The 18997-nt window shown below is 45.7% G+C and overlaps 1 protein-coding gene across 1 annotated transcript in view; it reads left to right on the top strand.

Moving 5' to 3' along the window:
• Positions 1–7840: 7840 nt before the first annotated feature.
• Positions 7841–18997, top strand: part of CBLN2 (cerebellin 2 precursor) — a 33937-nt gene continuing 22780 nt past the window's right edge. The window contains exon 1 of the mRNA XM_004684033.2: positions 7841–7882. Within this exon, the coding sequence (XP_004684090.1) occupies positions 7841–7882 (42 nt within the window). The remainder of the gene's footprint in view (positions 7883–18997) is intronic.

The raw sequence follows: 18997 nt of genomic DNA, 5'->3' as shown, positions 1-18997 counted from the left end.
TGTGTGTTCTGCTCCCCGCTCTGTCTCTGGTGAACCCTCTCACTGCCCCTGCACCTCTGGCCTGTACCCCAGTTCTGTATGCATAAAATAAATCTTAAAAAAAAATCAAAATAGTTCTCCCTTGCTCCCCCTTCTGGTGTTGGTTTGGGGAATGCGCCACTTGGTGACACATGTGCCATTTGGTGAGATGTCCCTGTGGAATGTTTGAAATGCAGCTAGCATGTCACCATCGTACGCTGTGTCTCAGGACACACACAGTTCCTTTCCAGGTGATCACTCTTGACTCCAGGGGACGCTAAACAGATTAGCATGCAGGAAAGTTACACATCTACATAAATTACTACTGTGGCACCTGTAATTACTCTGCTCCCCATGATGAGAAACTACAGGTGTGCTTTTCACCGGACAGGGAACGTAGGCGCACATCAGTTATGCAAGCAAACTTAGTTACTTCTTCACTAATCTACACATTTCTTTTGCTCTCCATTTTTCTGTCTGAAAATGACAAAGCAAAATGTTGTGGTTATTTCTCGAAGCCTCCTATCTGTGGGCCTCCATGTACATGCAATAAAATTGACCTTACTCTGGCTAATCTCTGGCCATTCTGACAAGAGACCAGACAGAAGATGTGAGAAAGAAAAGAGAAATTCTCTTTCTTCCAACAGCAGCATCTAGTTTTACAACCAACCATTCTGCTCATCTCTGAGGAGACAAGCTGGAGATAAATAAAAGTAGCTCAGGGAAGAAGAGAATGAAGGAAGAAGGACTCTGCTCATCATTTTAAGGGGGCTTTGCTCTAGAATTTTCTCAGTAATAACCCTAATAAGGGCAATGAGATAAATAATACATAAGAATTCTTGTTGTGCCCACGTACAACATAAATATGCAGTAGCCGAGATACATGCATAGTCAGAGTCTTCGAGGGACCCTAAGTTCCTATAGTTCACATTCCCTTAATTCTCATAATACCGGAAGCTTCTTTACTTTCACCTAGTATGGGTCAGTACAAATGATATCATTTGCATATAATAAAAAATCTACAAATGTCAGGGCAAAAATCTATTACTAAAACATTATTTTATGTCAAGCAATTTATTGCATTATCCCCATACATCTGTTAAGGGATTTGGAAAACACGAGAAGTCACTTGGGTTCCGTTCCTAAGCTCACTCGGCATTCACAGGAGAAGGTCAGTAATTAACTTGTACCTTCTGTTAAAAAGAAGCCGCGCATCTCCCTACCCAGGGGGCCAGAGCAAGTGGAATGTGCAGCATCATAAATTGAATACAAAGATGTCGAGTTTTGCACCCTGTCCAAATGTCACTTCCTAGCACGAGCCAAGGACGGCCTGTGAGGAAATGGAGCAGGCGATCGTTTTTTGCTCGACTCTGAATTAATTTCAACTAGTAACTTCTTTGGTGAGGAGAAGAAGGAAAAGTCAATTCATCGTAAAAGACAGGGTCAAGTGTTTAGATATGACAAGGACCTGATTAGATACAAAACAGCGTGACATATTCTAGAAATTCTCTCTAATCTGCCAAATTCCTCTCTTCTGTGTCAGTCTCAGGCCTAAAGAAGTCTCCTGTTAGCCCTCCGTAACCATCAAGTGCATGTCATTCCTCCCTGGCCAGGCGAGGGGAGGCTCCAGCTGAACCCAGCATACTGGGTCTGGAAACGATAGAGATGTGTGGGAAGGGGTACCCCTGAGAAATGGAGCCAGTGGAGGCACACTTAGAGGGCTGTTGCAGAGACTCGTTCCTTGTTAAGATGCTGGATCTGTGAGCCCTGATCTGCCCGGCTGAGGGCAGGATAGGCAAGACCCAGCAGGGGCTGAACCCTCGGCTTCTCCCTGGGCCCTCTCCCTTACTGGGGGGTTACAGGGTGCAGCCAGCTCACGACGCCTTACAGCACCATTGCCCAGAACACTGCTCCCCACACTGGGGTCTGCGGCCTGGACACGCTCACGGCGTGTCCTGTGAAGGTGAGAACGGCGGTGGAGCCTGTGAAGGTGGGGTGGGGTGGAGACGTAACCAGAGTAAAACAGTAGAAATAGAAAGAGACAGAAAAAGAGAAGAGTGTGCTGGACAACGAAAGGCAGGGTATCAGTGAGGAAACCAGTGGAAAGAGGTGAACCCCAGCTGATGGGGGTCACTGAGGGTGTGGGAAGGACACTGGGTTTCTCTCCAAACCCAGAACCCCAGTGCCTGGGCCGAGATTTCATCTTATCATCTGCCACTGTCGACTCTGTGGCCTGTGTGAGCCAGAACACATTTGAAGGTGGAAAGTCGCTCAGCAGAGAAGTGAATCAAGTCTACATGAGACCAGAGCTGAAGTCCAGAGTCTCACCGAGTCTTTCTGGGGTCAGGGGCCGGGGTGGGGGGTGGGCAGCTACATTCCACGTGCAGACCGCAGACCCAGGAACGTGCTGGGCTGTGTTTCTGCTGTCTGAGGTGAGTGAGGACAACATGGGAGGCGTGTGAGCCAGAGGGAAGAGTGAAAAGCACCCCTCCAAGGTGGGGTGTCGGCCAGCCTGGGGGAGCAGCTGGCCCCCGCTCCTCCTCTGCACAGCAGTAGAAAGCACTGACCTAAATGAGCTTAAGATCAACAAAATAAGATCATGTTCACCATCAAACATGTCTCTTACAATTTAACTTCCAGCTCTCCTGGCCAGGATTTGCAGCCCCCCATTCCTGGGTCCTTGGCGACACCCCCTTAACCCCACCCCCACACTCCATGGATTTCTCTGTGCGGTAAGCCTCACTCCCTTCAGGTCCAGTTATGCATGTAAAACATGTTTCAAACATATTTAATGCAGAGAAAGCACATTTCTGCTTTCCTGTAGTGGCAGAAATCTTTCGTGAATTCAGAAATGACTGCACTTTGTAAAAAGTTTCAGAATTAACAATGACAGGGAAGTCTGCAATCCCACCCTCCAACTATTTCCAGATGGCTGTAAATTGTTTTTTCACAGTTAAGCAAAGCAGTAATTCCACTGATAATGATTGATAGTAATCCCCTTGACAATAATGAGCTTGTGGGACATCTCTTTTTTACCTTTTGTCCTTTTCACAAAGTAGTGTTTATCATTTTGAATGAATGGCGTTAGCATAAACTATGTAAACAAGTCAATCACTGAACTTAGTGCTTTAAAGCTTCTGTCTACCTGGGTGGCTCAGTCATATGTCAGTATAGGATGGAAATTGATTTGAATTCCTTTCGCCCCAAACCCTGCTGATGATCAAAGGCTTATCTTGCTGACTTTTGGCATATTGATGTTTCGATCCAAAAAACACATCCTTTCAGTTAAAAATTGGCCAGATATATCAAAGAGCGATGAAGCACAGCAGTGGCCCTTTGTCTATGGACGCCACAGAGGCAGACTAATGAAAGCCGCAGAGGATTCTGGGAGCGGTGATTTGCATCCTAGGGATGAGGCCGACAGATACAGTGATCTACTGGAATACTGACTGCATGCTTGTTTTTATAGTTTATTTTATCTTGGTCTTGCAACTCCTTAGTCGATTAGACATGAGAAGGTTAGCACTCGATCATTATTATTCACCCGAAGGAATCAATGATTTATGATCAAACCGTAGGCTACCTGACTGGGTAATAAATGTGCGCGAATATTTATGGGGGTTCGGTTACTCCAGCGTCAAGGACATCAGCCTTAAATCAGAGATCATGCACTATGCCATGTCGCATCCATGGTTTCTGGGGTAGAGGCATCATAACCGGTCTTTACCACTTCACCTAAGATCCCTGTCTCCACTCGTGTGTCTTGAATGAGAAGCTGTTCCCTGGAGTCCCCGCCAGCGAGGGAATGCTTGCTAAGATTCTCTTTCAGGCCTTATTTTATGGCTCCCTGCACTTTGCCTTTTCCCCTGCCCAGTTCCTTATTCTGCAGTAGCTTCTGAAGCCAACTTGTCCTTGCCTGGACTGAATTTAACCACAACGGGAGTTTGCTTCCCCAGGGACAGAGGCCCTCACCCCAGGACACTCCCTCAGGGCCTCCCTCAGTCACTGCAGGTAGGGGAAGAGGGAACAGAACTGCCTCCTCTCAGCTAACTCACGCCTCTTCTTTCACTTGTGAACATGTTCCACATTTTTATCTGCCAGAAAACGGATCGGATTCCTAACGCCTCTATTCTCAGCCATGGGGTGACCTCAGAAAGCAGCCAGTGATTTCATCAAGAAAATGAGTTTTCTGGAAAGAGTAGCACACAGCCCTTTGCAAGGAACGTCCCCTGGTGAGACACAGGTGCCCTTCTCAGACGGGGACCACGCCCACCCGAGTGGCCATTGTGGGTGCTGTTTCTGCACAAGTGGGAGCGCCCCATCGCTATGTCCTGGGGTCTGAGGACATCAGTACTGCTGGGGTGCTGATTCCACACACTGGGGCTTGGCCTCTCCCCTCCAGACCTCATCTCAGGGGTATTCTCCATATTCATCCTCAAAAATCGTATCTAGCTAATGTGCACATCCTGCAGATTTTGCTCCCTGTATTTCTCAGTGCCCTCCCCCCGCCTCACCTCTGCGCTGTGTCGGGAAGGATCCCAATAACCCCTGAGCCACCCGCCTCCACCCCTGCCCCTGCTGTCACCCGGCACCACAGCTAGCCCATCTCCCAGCGCCTGCTGGCCACTGCAGAGGGCTGAGCTCCCGAGAAGCCAGCTGCCCAGTGCACGTTGTGATGGGCCTCTGCCCTGGCCCTTTCTGCTGTGTCTGCCCACCGGCTTCAGCTGTGGGAAGTGCTCTCAGCATGCATGCTGCCTGTGCTCTCAGCCCTTTATCTGCACTCTGTGTCCCCCAAAACACTTCCCTCCTCCTCCTTGGAGCCCAGGCATCCTCCCCTGGTATCCCCAGCTCCAATCAGAGCAGAGTCTTCAGTCTGGCCGCTGCTTACCCACCCCAATAGGACTCCCTTCCAGCCACACGGGCTCCATTGGGCCCTCTGCCTGGTGCCACAGAGCCCAGTCGTCCCCACAATCTGTGAGTTTCCACAACTGGTGTCCTTTCTGCCTGTGGTCAGGGCTTAGCACAGAACAAATGCAAGCTGTGGAATATTTTTGGTCAGACAAGACCATGGATGCACAAAATGTCACCGAGTTGTTCACCTTACAGTGGTTAATTTTCTGTTGTGCAAAAAACCAAACTAAACCAAAACCAAAACCAAAAAAAATGGGGGAAATATAAAGCCAACTGCACATTCAAAATTTTTAGATTCCACGGGTGAATAAAATCCAAGTTGAGAAAGATACGGAAACATTTCACAGGCCGGAACTCACCGGTTCCTGTAGGACTCCTTACAGAGGACACAGACGCCTTCCCCTTGTTTGAACTCACAAGACCATGAAAACCGACTCCTTTGGATCCCCCAGTTCTGAGTTAAATGACACGATGGGAAATTTCCTATGTGAATTTGATGAGGGTGATAGCAAGTGACTAAGCCAGCATTTGCTCATAGCCAATGAGCCAACAAATTACACAATAGTAATTTCTGTTCCAATGCAGTGAAACATCGTCTTTACTAAAGCTCAGGGGTTCTGTAAATTGTCTTGACCAATGGGCATAGTTGCAGGAAAGGCATAACTCATTCACTTAAAAAGTGATCAACTGCCTTGTTTCTGCAGAGGCAACTTGTGTAAGTTAAAGAATAGAGGAGCTTAAGTCTGAGCGCTTATATTTGGTGCGTGAACCTGACGTAGCTCTGAAGTCGCTTGCAGGCTCATGAGACGGGCTTCTTCACAGCTACTATAGTCCTTATAGCCTGTATGTACAATTGTTTTGTAAAATGGAAAGCTCCATCCAGTGCACTGTCACTGAAGTCCAACAGTCCACAACAACCACATAATAGTGTGGACTTTTTAAAACACAAACAAGAAGTTGGAAATAAGAGAGAAAAAACTTTCTTGACTAACTTCATAGTTTTTAAATTTGGTCTCAGTCATAGCTAAGCATCTTGAATTCATACTTTTTTGGCTATAGGACTAATTCGTTTGTGCATCCACATAAAGAGAATGAAATACAACCACCATCACTGTCCTCTGTCACCCCCTTCCTTTTCTTTTCATTTTGTTTTACTGCAGTAAGAATCTTGATTCATTTTTTAGATGAACAAAGTGATGGGGTGATTTATAACCTAAGGTACATATTAAGTGAACAGCAAAGCAAATCAATATAAGTACTTTAGCTTCCTTAAGGAATTACATTCAAAAGCTTTCATTTTTCTCTCATGTTTTCTATTTTTCTTGAAGATATTGCCACTCCATGCCAAATTGATTTTAGGGACTACCTCTATAAATTTAAAAATGCAGAAGAAAAATGAATTAAAACCCTCATTAGTTTGGAATCCACACTACATTTTAAACCCTATAATAAATTTACTTTGTTATTTGAATATTGATGACTCACTATTACAATTACCACATTAAAAAATGCCAATGCTCTATCTGACTTTGTACGCATTGAAACCAGACAGCATGTGCATAGACATATTTTGCAGCTCTAGACATTTGAGATTTGTAACTTGTCATTGAAGGTTTTCTTCCTTCCTAAGGGCAGAATTAAAAAAAAAAAGGTTGAAATAGCATTCCAACTTAAAATCTCAGAAATCAGACCCCCAAAGACCAGCTTCACTTATTTTATGTTGGAGAACTCTCTTAGATAGTTAATGTCCATTTATATGGTAATTGCTCCCAGCTGTATGTCTTACTTTTTCTCCTTTCAGCCAGATTCCATTTTCACCTAATAACACCAGTCACCGGCACTGACGTTCTACGTGAGTACAAATGATTCTTGTGAATCGTGTTGAACAGATCAATGATATGCTCAAGTTTGGCTTAAGTTGAATGCGTAACAGTCCATGAATTAAAATGAGGTGTGAGAATACCTGCCCCGAGGACCCTGTCCTTGTGTTTCTCCAAGTCACTCTCCTGGTGGAGGTCCTGCCCCCCTGGGGACCCCAGGGCCTCTGCTGGGTTCCCTGAAGCTTCTGGCCTCAGTGCCACCGAAACGTCATGGGGGTGACAGTACAGCCCACAAAGTCCATGCAGACCCCCCTCCCCAAGGACACTGGACTTAAATTTCCACCTACACATATTTCATGAATATAGAAGACGCAGTAGCCACAGATAGAACCTGAAAAACTAATGAGAGTAAGGAAAGGGGGAGAGAAAACAAGAATACTTTAAGTTTTACATTGTTCAGTTATTATTTAAAAAGTAATATTTTCGGGGCCCTTACTGTGTCCCAGAGAGACTCTCTTTCCTCCCAGGGATACAGCAGCCAGCAAGAAGGATTGAGTTAGTGCTCTCTTTATAAGGGAACGGATCAGTGCTGTTGACTCATATAAATCAACGAAGGGGTTTGGAGAGAGGAACATTCTGCAGAAAATCCAGAGGGACTGCAATGCAGAGAGACTGGGCGTCCTGACTGAGCTGGGCCTGGGAAGGGGGCCAGGCTTTGATGAGGCAGGTACTTGTCTGCAGAAAAAGCTTCTTAGCAGCATGGACCTAGGCTGGGGCCTTCCACCAGGACCAGGTGTTTGAGAAGAACAGAAGACTGGGAGCTGGAGAAGGGTGGGAAGAACAGAGTCAAGGACAGCGGAGGCACCCACAGGCTTCAGGGGTCCAGGGAAGGAAAGTCTGGGCAGGCCTGCGGCACAGCGGCAGCCAGTGACGCCTGACCTGCGCAGGGGTGATGAGCCCTGAGTTTGCTCTCTACAGGGGGAGAACCAGACCGAGCCAGAGTATCCAGTCTCCTGGGCGTGAACGAGGCGCGCGTTCTCAGAGACAATGTCCGCTGGCCTCCGGCCCTTGGGTGTCCCGCCTCCGGCACTATGCGAGCTCAGTCTCGGCTGGTGGAAGCTGCCCAGGCTACGGTACTTCTGTTACGGCAGCAGAAACTGGGAAAGGCAGGTGGCAGCGAGAGGAAACTCCCCCGCTCCTGGGTGGGCAGGCGAAGGCCAGTCCATGCCCTCACCCGGTTTCTGGGGCTGCCTGGACACTGCAAGCATCTTGCACAGACCGCAAATGTCCGCGGCGTCCGAATGAGGCTGGGTGGGCCTGAAGGAGGCTGCTGGGCGCCCTCCCCGCGGCTGAGACTGCGTCTTGTTTCAGGACGTCTGTCCTGGCGCGGGACTGAGGTGGCTTAGCAGGCCAAGCCACGCTGCTGCGCTCGCCATTGGCTTTCCACTGGGCGTCGGTGGCCCTGCATACAGGGGCGCACATGCCCCCAGGCCCACACACATGCTCACACACACACTCACACACATGCACACACACATGCTCACACACACGCTCACACACATGCACACACATGCTCACACACACATGCACAAACACATGCTCACACACATGCTCACGCTCGTTAAACAGCGGGGCCGGCGCTGTCACTCAGCACCCAGGGTGGGCACCGTGTGTCCCACCAGCCTCCTCTCTGCGGGGTCCGCAGCTGGGCACAGACTCCCCACCTCTCCTGCCAAGATGCCTCTCTCTGCTTCCAAACTCCGGACATCGAAGGTCAGAGCACCCCTGCAAACTGGGGGAACAAGCACAAGGGGCCTCGAGCTTCAGGGGCCGCCGATGGCCTGGGGGAGCTCCGAGCGCCGGTCGCCAGCCTACGCCAGCCTCCTGCAGCGAGAAAGGCCGCTCAGAAAGGCCGCTCAGGCCTCTGCCTGCGCCGCTCAAGCCTCGCGCTGAGTTCCATCGCCTGAGTCTGTCTTTGTGATGTTTGGGGCGCGCTCGCAAAGAGAGTATATGAACAGTTTGCATTTCCCTATGTCTTTCGGAAAGTCTTCTTTTAAGGTGTTTGCCTAACTGCCTTATCCAGTTGGGCATCTCCGTGAAACAGGTAGTTCTGATACTTTCCAGGGACTGCTCTTTCCTTTACCTCTAAGTCCGCATCCTGCATCCCTACGCAGAGATGTCAAACAGTCTCTAAGCTTCTCCAAGACCCTTAAGGCATCTTAAGAGTCTTGGAAGTAGGAGAGACAGAGAATCTAAATGGATACACACCATAATGGAGGGAACTTAAAGGATCTCGTATATAATGTTGGGTTAGGGTCCAGCGTCCTTAGTCCTTTCAAAATATAAAATCAAATGCATTCATAATTTTTAAGTATCTGCTAAGTTTTTGTAACACTCAGCCACCCTTACTAAATAAGGTGTCTTTCAATAAAAACAAGCTTATGCTTCTAATCAGTCATTAAAAATATGGCCAGAGGTGCACAGCGACCAGTCACTGAGGTGACTCCTGGAATGTACTGTTGGGTCAAAGGGTCTTACAACGTGACCACAGGAGGTGCGCGGAATGTCAGAAAACTGCAGAAAATGTCGAGGGATTTAAAATAGTTACAATAATCAGATATAGATGGCTCGTGTCTTGTAAGAAGCAAAATTGCAAAAGTGTCAGATCATCACAAATTGTCTATATGGTTTAAAAAAATCCATAAAAATAACAACATTTTCAAGGGAGCTTGTCAAGATGTTTCTAAAATTTTCATGGAATTGCAAAACCCCAAAATAGCCCAGGCACTCTTAAAGGAGAAGAAAGTGGGAGGACTTGAACTGCCATATATAAAGCCAAATTTTATAGCAGATGGTTCTGATGCAAGGGTAGACAAAGAGAACAGGCTAAAACAGATCGCCTTCAAATAGCCTCTCCAGACACGAGCAGTTGGCCCAGGACACAATGGGACGCTAGATGAGGCGAAAGGTGGCCTTTTCATAACTGGTGTGGGATGACAGAATCTCCTCTAATACAACAGGTAGAAACCTAGAACCACACTGCATCCCACTCACCAAAATTAATTGCATGGGGACTGTGAATATAGAGTCAGTGCACGCATGTGCGCTAATAAACTAAGCAGGCAAATAAGCACATTTAGTTAAGTTCACAGAATATCTTCATGATATCAGAATTGACAGATCTATCAACAGAGTGAAAAATAAATACAACTATAGAGAGCGACAGTATAAACTGAGTGGCATTAAATGTAAGAATTTTGAGCCCTCCCTGGTGGCGCAATGGGTTGGAGCAGAGCACTGCAAAGCTGGCCGAAGCCGCTGTCCTGCAAGTTCGATCCCAGCCCTGAGGAGACCCACGTGGTGGCAGGCCTCTCCTGTCTCCCTGCCGCTCCCATGTACAGTGTCCATCTGCCGGTGCTGTTCCCCACTCTGATTCTGGTGAATCACTGCCCCTGTGCCTCTGGCCTGTACTCCAGTTCTATATGCACAAATAAATATTTTTTTAAAAATAAGTAAATGTAAGAATTTTGTAAACCAAGATCCAACATTAAAAAAAAGTAAAGATTATTTTTAACATATGGAATCATGAAGCACTACTTCCAGAATAAATAGAAAAATCTAAATTTTAATAGAAAAGGGCAGACAACCCCTGAGAAAATGGGCTAAGAACAGAAGCAAGAATGAGAAGCTATAATGGGGCCTTATGGGGCTTTTCCAATGACTCAACAGGTTAGTATACAAGGGCAAAGATGCTTTGCCTCATCACTGACAGGGACATGTTGTTTAAATAATTAGATCCATTCTGTAGCCACAGGACAGGCTGAAATCCAAACAACCAAGGGAAGGCAAAAATGGAACTCAGGGAACTTGACTACGAGTGGTGAAAGTGTGACCTGTTATACCCCTGACAGAAAACAGGAAACACTGTTTAAGTGCAAGACCCTTATGTCCTAGAATATTCCCCATGATGACACTTCATTCCGCTGCAGATACCTTTGAAGAAAACTTACCCTGACACTTGTTAAAGCAGCCAGGCAAACTTTACTCGAGACTATTGCCATAGGGAGAGAGCAGATTCAGCTCTCAAGACAGTAAGTCTCCTGGGTAAGGAGCGACTTAGGGTAAATTATTGAAGTGAGATGCTCAGGGGTGGAAAATCCCTAAAATTAAGAGACATCAAGACTAGGGAGATGCTTGCTAAACTGACCCAAAACGGGGGGCTGAGGAACGTGATAAGATGTTGAGTGTGGTCAGCCAGCAAAGCAAGCAGGGGGTTGGAGCTAGGCTGACTGAAACGTGCTCCCCCAAGACTCTGAGGCAGGGGCAGACCAGCGGGATACTGAGGTCAGAGCCTGTGGGAGCAGAGGGCTCCTACAGTTTGATGGTTGGTGCACCCCACTAGGGGAGGCTCCGGAGACTGCTGTCTGTGTGGGAACTCATCATTGCCAGCATCCCAGGCAATCCACGGACCATCTGCCAGTCTAGGATCAACTGTGGCTCAATCCTACAAAGTATTACCTTAAACTTTGAAATGCATATCAGGTATATATAACTGTCTTTCAAAAATGTAATGTTTACCGTGAACAAATAAGGCAGATAAAATATATGCATACAAATGATTCTATTTATGTAACATTCATAAGCAGATTAAGCTGTACTATAGTAGTTAGAGGTGCATATTCAAGAAAAACAACGAATTAATGGCATGCTATTTATGCAAGCAGTTTGGGCAGGTAAGCAGGAGGTTGAAGACACACTTAGAGGGGATTCCTGTTTCCTAGCAACATCTTTGTCCTGGTCAAATTGTAGTAGGTGGTTGTAGGAACACCCTTTACTCAATAATTCAATAAACTGGAATTTTCCTTTAATACAGTCTACTTCAGGAGTTCATATTTCATAATTAAAAGGGTTTAAAGTGCTCTCTAAACATATTTTGGTATGTATATTTACCATGGAATTTTCTTAGCTTTTACAAAGAAACTGCCAGTCATGTCTTGGAGAAAATGATTCCCAGATAAAGTTACAGTCACCCATATCTGTTTTTTTTTTTTTTTCTCTGTGTTCAGTGTATGACTGTTTTTGAAAGGGCAGGCTGGATGACTAAATATGTTCTCTTTTGAAAGAGAATATACCATCTCTGGTTTGCCTATTTCTGTTCAAGAGCATTAGTCATTGACCTATTGCAGTTCCAAAATACTTTGTGTTGATAATCTCTTTACTTCACTATTGACTGTGTTTAACCTTCCGAGACAAACAGCATGATCAGGAGGCTTCATGTCAATCAACTCTATAGTTCTAGAAAAGCATTTAAAAAGATGCGTAGCCTTGTAATTATTTTTTTTTAATTACCTGGTTATGGAAAGTAAGTTCTCCCAGATCAGTGTCATTTAATCTTTTTGAAACTGACACTTTCTAGTAACTTAGTGGTGTGAGGAGTTACTGAAAAGCAACTCTACTGAATAAGCAAATTCATTTTAATTAAGATGGGTCATCTGTGTGCACTATTTCATGGTTGGGCACTTTCATCATGCTACTGAAAAGGTGAAAACATTAGTAGCAGTTTTTATCCAAATCAGAATGGTTAAGTCTTCAAGTGTCAAGAGAAGAGTTTACCGTCTTCTGCAGGGTTAGTGTTTTATGAGAGAAAGGAGCCATCACACCGCCTCTCCTCCAGCAGCTTAATTAGTGGTCTGTTCGTCATCCACTTCTCTTTTTCAAGAACAATGCGTGGACGGATATCATCCTAGGACAAACATTTTACTAGATGAAGGACATCAGAGGGAAAGTAAAATCACACAGCTCCTTCTGACATGGAAAGCTGAGTGGTGGCCGGAGAACTCGACCTAAGAGAAGATGCCACAGTTAAGGGCAGAGTTTCCCCTTTAAACCACTTTGAAGAAATCAAAGGTGAAGAGTGTTCTCAGGAAGAAAAAAGAGAAGAAAGTAAGCGTGGAGCCAATTATGATCCCCTTTTAACTTTAGGCATTGCAACTGAAAGTCGCTTAGGAGAAGCACCATCCCGAAGCTTCCAGCCTCACTGCACTTCCAGGCAGATGAAACACAAGATAATTTCCATAGGAGAAAGCAATGAGAAATTTGTAAAAATTGAGTTCTCTCTGCACTGCCATATGTTGAATACTACAAACCCGAATGGATGGTGATAAGCATTTAAAACCAAAATGAAGTAAGTGGAAAATGCTAAAAGGGACCATGAAATGTAAGGCTTCTCAAAAGCAAAACTTCATAAACATGTCTTGTAGAAGAAGGCGACACAAGAGCTCCGCAAAGTGGGGGGGACGGCGCCTGTTGTGAACCGCGCGGGCCCCCACGTTTCTTCCTGCCTCCGGGGGGCGCCGTGGTTCTCCTCCCTGGCCTCCTGTCGTGTTTCTGACCTCCTGCAGAGGAGAACATGTCATAAGCACCCGCCACTTCGTCCCTGACGTCACCTCCTTGCAGGTGTCCCTCTGCAGAGAAGCAATGTTGATGCATCTTGAAGTCAGTGACTCAAGTGATAACTCCGATGTTGCGATTTTAAGCACCTTGGTGTTGCAGAGGGGGTTCCCCAGTCCCCACTTTAAGGTGAGGGCGACGAAGCCCCAACGGGCGCCATACTGCTAGCTCACTGGCGACCCAGGTCTCTCGGAAAGAAGAGTCCTCGTGCTAGCTGCAGACCCTAAGGCCAAAGTCGTTGGAGTTCAAGCTCTCTATTCATATGCACTGGGAGCTGGACTTTGTTTGCTCTGTCCACTCTTGGATGCTGTAGCGTTGACCAGTGAGGAGTCACTGCCACGTCGTAAGTGCTTGTTGTTCTTGGGGAACAGCAAATGTCTCAGTATTTTTAAATGCGTGCTTTTGTGGTGGAAATGAACTAGATGATGACGAGTCTGTGTATACACTTACCGGACCTACGAGAAACAAAATGAAGCCACTAAGTACCAGCCAAGGCTTACTTGGGGACTTCCTCACCCCTGACTCCCTTCACCCTGGTGGTACTGTAAGATGCCAACTTAGTCAAAGATGGCATTAGGTGTGGCAGAGCCATGCAACTCTTTCTCTTTTTCAAGTGAGAGGACTTTTATTGCTTTCATTTTTGTTTGTTTGTTTATTTGTTTCTGTGTTAGAGACAGTACAATCTCATGAGTTACATTACATCTGCTCTGATGTCACTGCTTGTTTGGCTTAAGTCGAATGGGACATACTAATAGAAAAGTAGACAAGTAAGTAGAATGATACTTTGATAAATTGTTCTAGAGTCTTCCACTCTGATAAATACATTGTTTTCATGATTATAAATGAATTATTGCAATTATAGAGAATTCTTTTTAAAGAGAAAACATAGACAATATGTTTAAGCTCTAAAAATAACAATTGCTCATATATCATTACATTTCATGTACACGTATTCAAAATATATATACATAGACACACACTTAGATGCATTTTGCCATAGCTTACAAAATATTAAAAATATGTTTTCATCCAATTGTTTATTATTATTTCCATTATCATTAATATTCCTTATTTATGTAATTTTTAGTGATGCTATCTTTTAGGGATTTGCCATCAGATGTACACACATACATAAATTTAAAAGTAGGAATAACATATACATTGCACATATATATTTTGTATGTAATTTGATGTCAAAAATAATTGTCAACACTTACCACATTCCTTTTTGGAAATTAACACCCTGGTAGTACTTTAGATATAGAGTATTGAGTTAGCAGAAACATTTATTTTTAAAACTCTTGAAATTTATTTCTGAGCAATTTTCCAAATTTCTGAAAGTTCCTTTAGGAAAAAGAAATCACAGTATCTTTTTTTCCCCTACAATTCCAGTGCAGAATCTGGCTTAGAATAGATACTTTTAAAAAAGGACTTCAGAGCAGAGCTGCCTGTTACCGTTTTGAGAAACTGAACCATGTCTTAGTCCCGCCAGCGTTGCTGGAAGAGGTATTGTCTTGCCACTGAGGACACATTTTCAACCAATCTCTAAATTTAAGTTGAGTGTTTTCTCATTTCATTTTTACACAATCTCACAGTGCGCGAGACCACGTCTCTGTGCTACTCCGTGTTCTCCTTGTGATAGACCTTCTGCATCTTGTAAAATTATCGCTGAAGTTCGAGCGCAAAAGCTGTGCCTGCCATCGGGTGCCACGTTGGGCTGGCGGCCACGGAGGGCTTGATGTGCCGCTGTTTTTGTCTTCTGGGACAAGATGGGCCGGTCCTTCCTGCGGTTGGGGGCTCACAACCTAGGCTCCCTTTCCAGAGCGGTGGCGAGCAGTGTTCCCTCACACTGAGGCGTTGAGGAGCTACAGACACCCGAGGTCGGACACACTCAGTGCTTGTTCAGCCAAGGCTGACGCCTGAGTTTGAAGTTCTAGCTTTAGTTCAGTTTTAGTTTTACATTAATAAATGTGGCCTCCTTTGTTTTCTAGCATGTGCACACCTTCCGATGCATTGTAGGTTGTCAATCAATATCGTTGAGTGAGAAAGTGACTGAAAGCTGTAAAAGAGAACCCGGAAGGATCAGATGCCTGTTTAGGATGAGAAGGGCGAGTGGAGGCTACCAGGCAGGAAGACAGTTTAGTTCAGACTCACCTTAGGCATTTACCCCTGGGCCTGCAGGAGAATTAAATGCTTCAGCTACAATCAATTAGGAAATAAAGTGAGCCCTGTGAGGAAGCTGACTTAGGTCCCCTGATCACATTCCTTCTCTTCCTTTCCTGCACACGTCCCAAGCGCCCATCCTGCCCTGGGTCCTCTGAAAACCCTAACGTTCTGCTCACACAAAGAACAGACCATATTCTGCCGAAGCCACCCGTCACCCCAGCTCCCCTGCCCCTCGCCTCATGCACAGGGAGACGGGCAGTTAGCCCCTGCCACCTGCACTGTCACTTGAATTCATTTTGTGGGTGCCCTTATGCCCCCTCTCCTGCTACCCTATATTCTCTCCCTCCATTGACCTGCTCCCTCACAAGCGAGCAGTGTCTGCATTAAAATTCCTAGAAGATCTCAGAGGAGAATGTCTAGGTGACTTTGGTCTGGTGCTGACATTTTCAGCTCTCACGCTGAAGGTACTATCCATGAACCATCATTAAAATTAAAAACTTCACAAAGACACTGTCAGGAGAATGAGAAGACAAACCGCAAGTGGAGAGAAACGACCAGAATTTCTTTCTTGAAATCCTGTATCCAAAATGCTCAAGGAACTCTTGGACCGAAGGAGAGAAAACAAAGAGCCAGTTTGAAAACGGGTGAAAGACGCGCGCTGACATCAGGCTGAGGAAGTCACACAGTGGCACCTCATCGCTCGAAGACGTGTTCCACGTCACGTGCGCAAGGGGAATGTGTCTTCAAGCAGCAGGCAGCAAAGTGCAGAGTGGAGAGCGGGAAGTCCCTGTGCAGCCAACACCCCGCGCTGGGCTGTGGGGAGCTGCAGGAGCCCCGAGCACCTGGTGAGCTCACTGGTGGTGAGCTGGAGCCCCTTTGCCCACTGACAGTGCTTTAGGGAGCCCCAGGGAGTCAGAATGTGACTTGTCTCATCAACACAGGGTATCAAATTTATGGAATAAAGACTCCAAGGGTATCTAACAGAAGCAGCAAATATTTATATATATATACATATATATATATATGTATTAAGTGATAGAGTGAAAACCTCAGAAAATTCTAAGTGAGAAAAAAGATGGAAGTATATTTGTGAGAAAACAAACGAGTCTAATCCATCTTGATGATTGCAGGATAGCCTTCCATTTCTAATGGAAAATGCTTATTTTTAGGTTGTCTTAATAATCTATGCAAAGGACAAATATGAACGCAACATAATGTTACCATGTAAATTTGCAGTTGCTTTTTGATAGGTTATTGCAAGAGAAACCTTTTGATCTGTCAAATATCGTGAAAGGTTTGAAAGGCAAAGTGGGTCGAAACTAAGCTGCGTGGCTGAAGAGCGCCCGACTTCCACAAAATGGAGCCTGCGGTCCTGAAGGTTTGCTGGAGGAAGCTGTCCAGCGAAGGGGAGCAGGAGGGTCTTCGTCTGCAGGCTGGACCACCTGTGCAGCTGGAGCTGTGAGGTTCCCTGCGGTGTCTGCCCTCTTGGCTGTGCGGGCTGTGTGTGGAGGCCCGGTGAGAGCTGGCTGCGGGGGTCAGCCCTCTCCTGACACGGTGAGATGACTCAGAGCTGAAGGAAGAGGCCACACAGTGAGGATCTGGACGCAGCGCTCTTCTAGACTAGAAGATGCAAAAAGACTCGCAGACGCCTTAGGAAGAGCTTTGAACCCCCATGGATTATGAAATGGGTTTTGGGAAGGACTTTATTTTTAATCTCCAGAAGTGGAGACACCAGCTTTAAAGAAAGCTCCCTTTTGACATCCCTCACACCTTGGTCCATTCAGGCTGCTAAATCACCACGGACGGGGGTTAGAAATGACCAGAACCAATTCTTACGGCTCTGGACAGTGAAATCCAAGGTCAGGGTTCTGGCCTGTGTGGAGTCTATGAGGGTTTCTGGGCTCCAGGGGCACCTTCTCTTATGTTCTCCTGTTGGGGCTCTTGGGGTGATGTCTATATACCTGTTCATCCCAGTTTTCAGGGTTCCTTCTGACCTAAGTCCCTCCCAAAGACTCCCCCTCCCTCCTGAGACCATCTCCTGGGACATTGGGATTTGGAAGACACACATCTTGAGGAGGACACGCGTGAGGCCATGCCATGTCGGGTCCAGAGCATCTTCTGCTCCTGTTTCAGGACTTAAGTAAGCAGTGTCTCACTTACATAATGTTACCGACTCAGTGAATCGGGTGATTGGATGAAATATTAGTCGTTCAATATATTGTCTTTCATTCAGTTGTGACATTTTAATCTGCGCTTATGACGCCATCTTGTTCCCCTCTCCACAATGTAGACCTGGTTTTGCCCAGGTGTATCGGTTTCTCTGGATTCACAGCACACCTTCAGCACTTCCTCCAGTTCCACACGTGTGCATGGTATCAGCCCTCGTCTGCATCCGTGTAGCTGTCTGCCGGAGGGTGGACTTCAATAGGAAGCTTCTCTAAATGTTAAGACACAAACCTTACTGCGACATTACGTGCGTTCTTTGAGTATCACTTTCCAAAATGGGAAAGGATTCTGTGTTCCACTCCCAAGAAGCATCTTATTTTCAATATCCTGTAGTTTAAAACCATCCTCTGCCAGCAGGCGTAACCTGCACATCTCAACTGTCAGACAGCATCAGAGAGATGAATAAAATCACTAAGGTAACCAGCTCCTGAAAACCCTGGGGATCATGAAGGCATCTTCACATAGCATCAAACCTAAATTATCCTTGGGAGACTATCGTTTTAAACTGCCTCCTTAAAAGTAGGATTCATTTTCCACTATTGTCTGTTTCCAAAGACTCTAAATTGGCATTCAGCATTTGCGCTATATTGGTTTCTTCTTAAGCCTAAAATAAAAGCAAAACAAAATAGTGAGATTAAAAAAAAAGCCACTCTCACTATTTTTGGGCCAAAGAGGTACCTGCACATGTCCGTAAAATTAGGTCAAATGTGTCCTAAAGTGATTAGGACATATTTCATCACATATAATCACTCTAATGACACTGAAAATTATGATTAAACAGAAACTTCGGTTGACCTTTTTAATCCTAGGGAGACGAAATATTTTACGGAAGTTCAAATATTTATTTTTTGTCTCTATAATTGCATTCCTGAGCTCTGGGCACACGCTGTCCTCTCTGCAAGCATGGCTCAATTACATCTGTGTCCCTGCACCTTCAACACTGTATCCGACACCCCCAGCCACGCTACTCGCACACTGAATCAATCCTCACCCATCACACGCATACATTCAATTTCTCTGATGCATAGCTGGCTTCAGATAGCTGTCAGCTGTTGTAAATGAAGTCCCAAACGCGCACATTGCTTACTGCTCTCTAAAGGGAAGCGGCTGCAGAATACGAGACATGCATTTGGGTGTCTTGCTTGGAGTCCTTCTATTTATAATCGGTCATCTCGGGCCCCAGACATTGCAACCCAGCCATGTGGCCATGACTTAGCAATGCAGACCACCTACCAGAGTTTACAACAACACAGCTAGCCATTGAAGACTTCTCCCAAACTGATGTGTAAGAATAATTCATCCAATTCTCCAGAGCATTTCAAGATGAATGCTTATGTATTTTTAAGCCTTCATGCTAATGCACCACTTATCGCTGCATGGACAGAGGGGAAATTGTGAGCGAAACA

The sequence above is a fragment of the Condylura cristata genome, unplaced genomic scaffold (assembly GCF_000260355.1).
Source record: "Condylura cristata isolate star-nosed mole 26May11 unplaced genomic scaffold, ConCri1.0 scaffold00016, whole genome shotgun sequence".
Taxonomy (NCBI): Eukaryota; Metazoa; Chordata; class Mammalia; order Eulipotyphla; family Talpidae; genus Condylura; species Condylura cristata.
The sequence above is the reverse complement of the archived record's forward strand: the minus strand, read 5'-3'. Positions and strand labels throughout refer to the sequence as shown.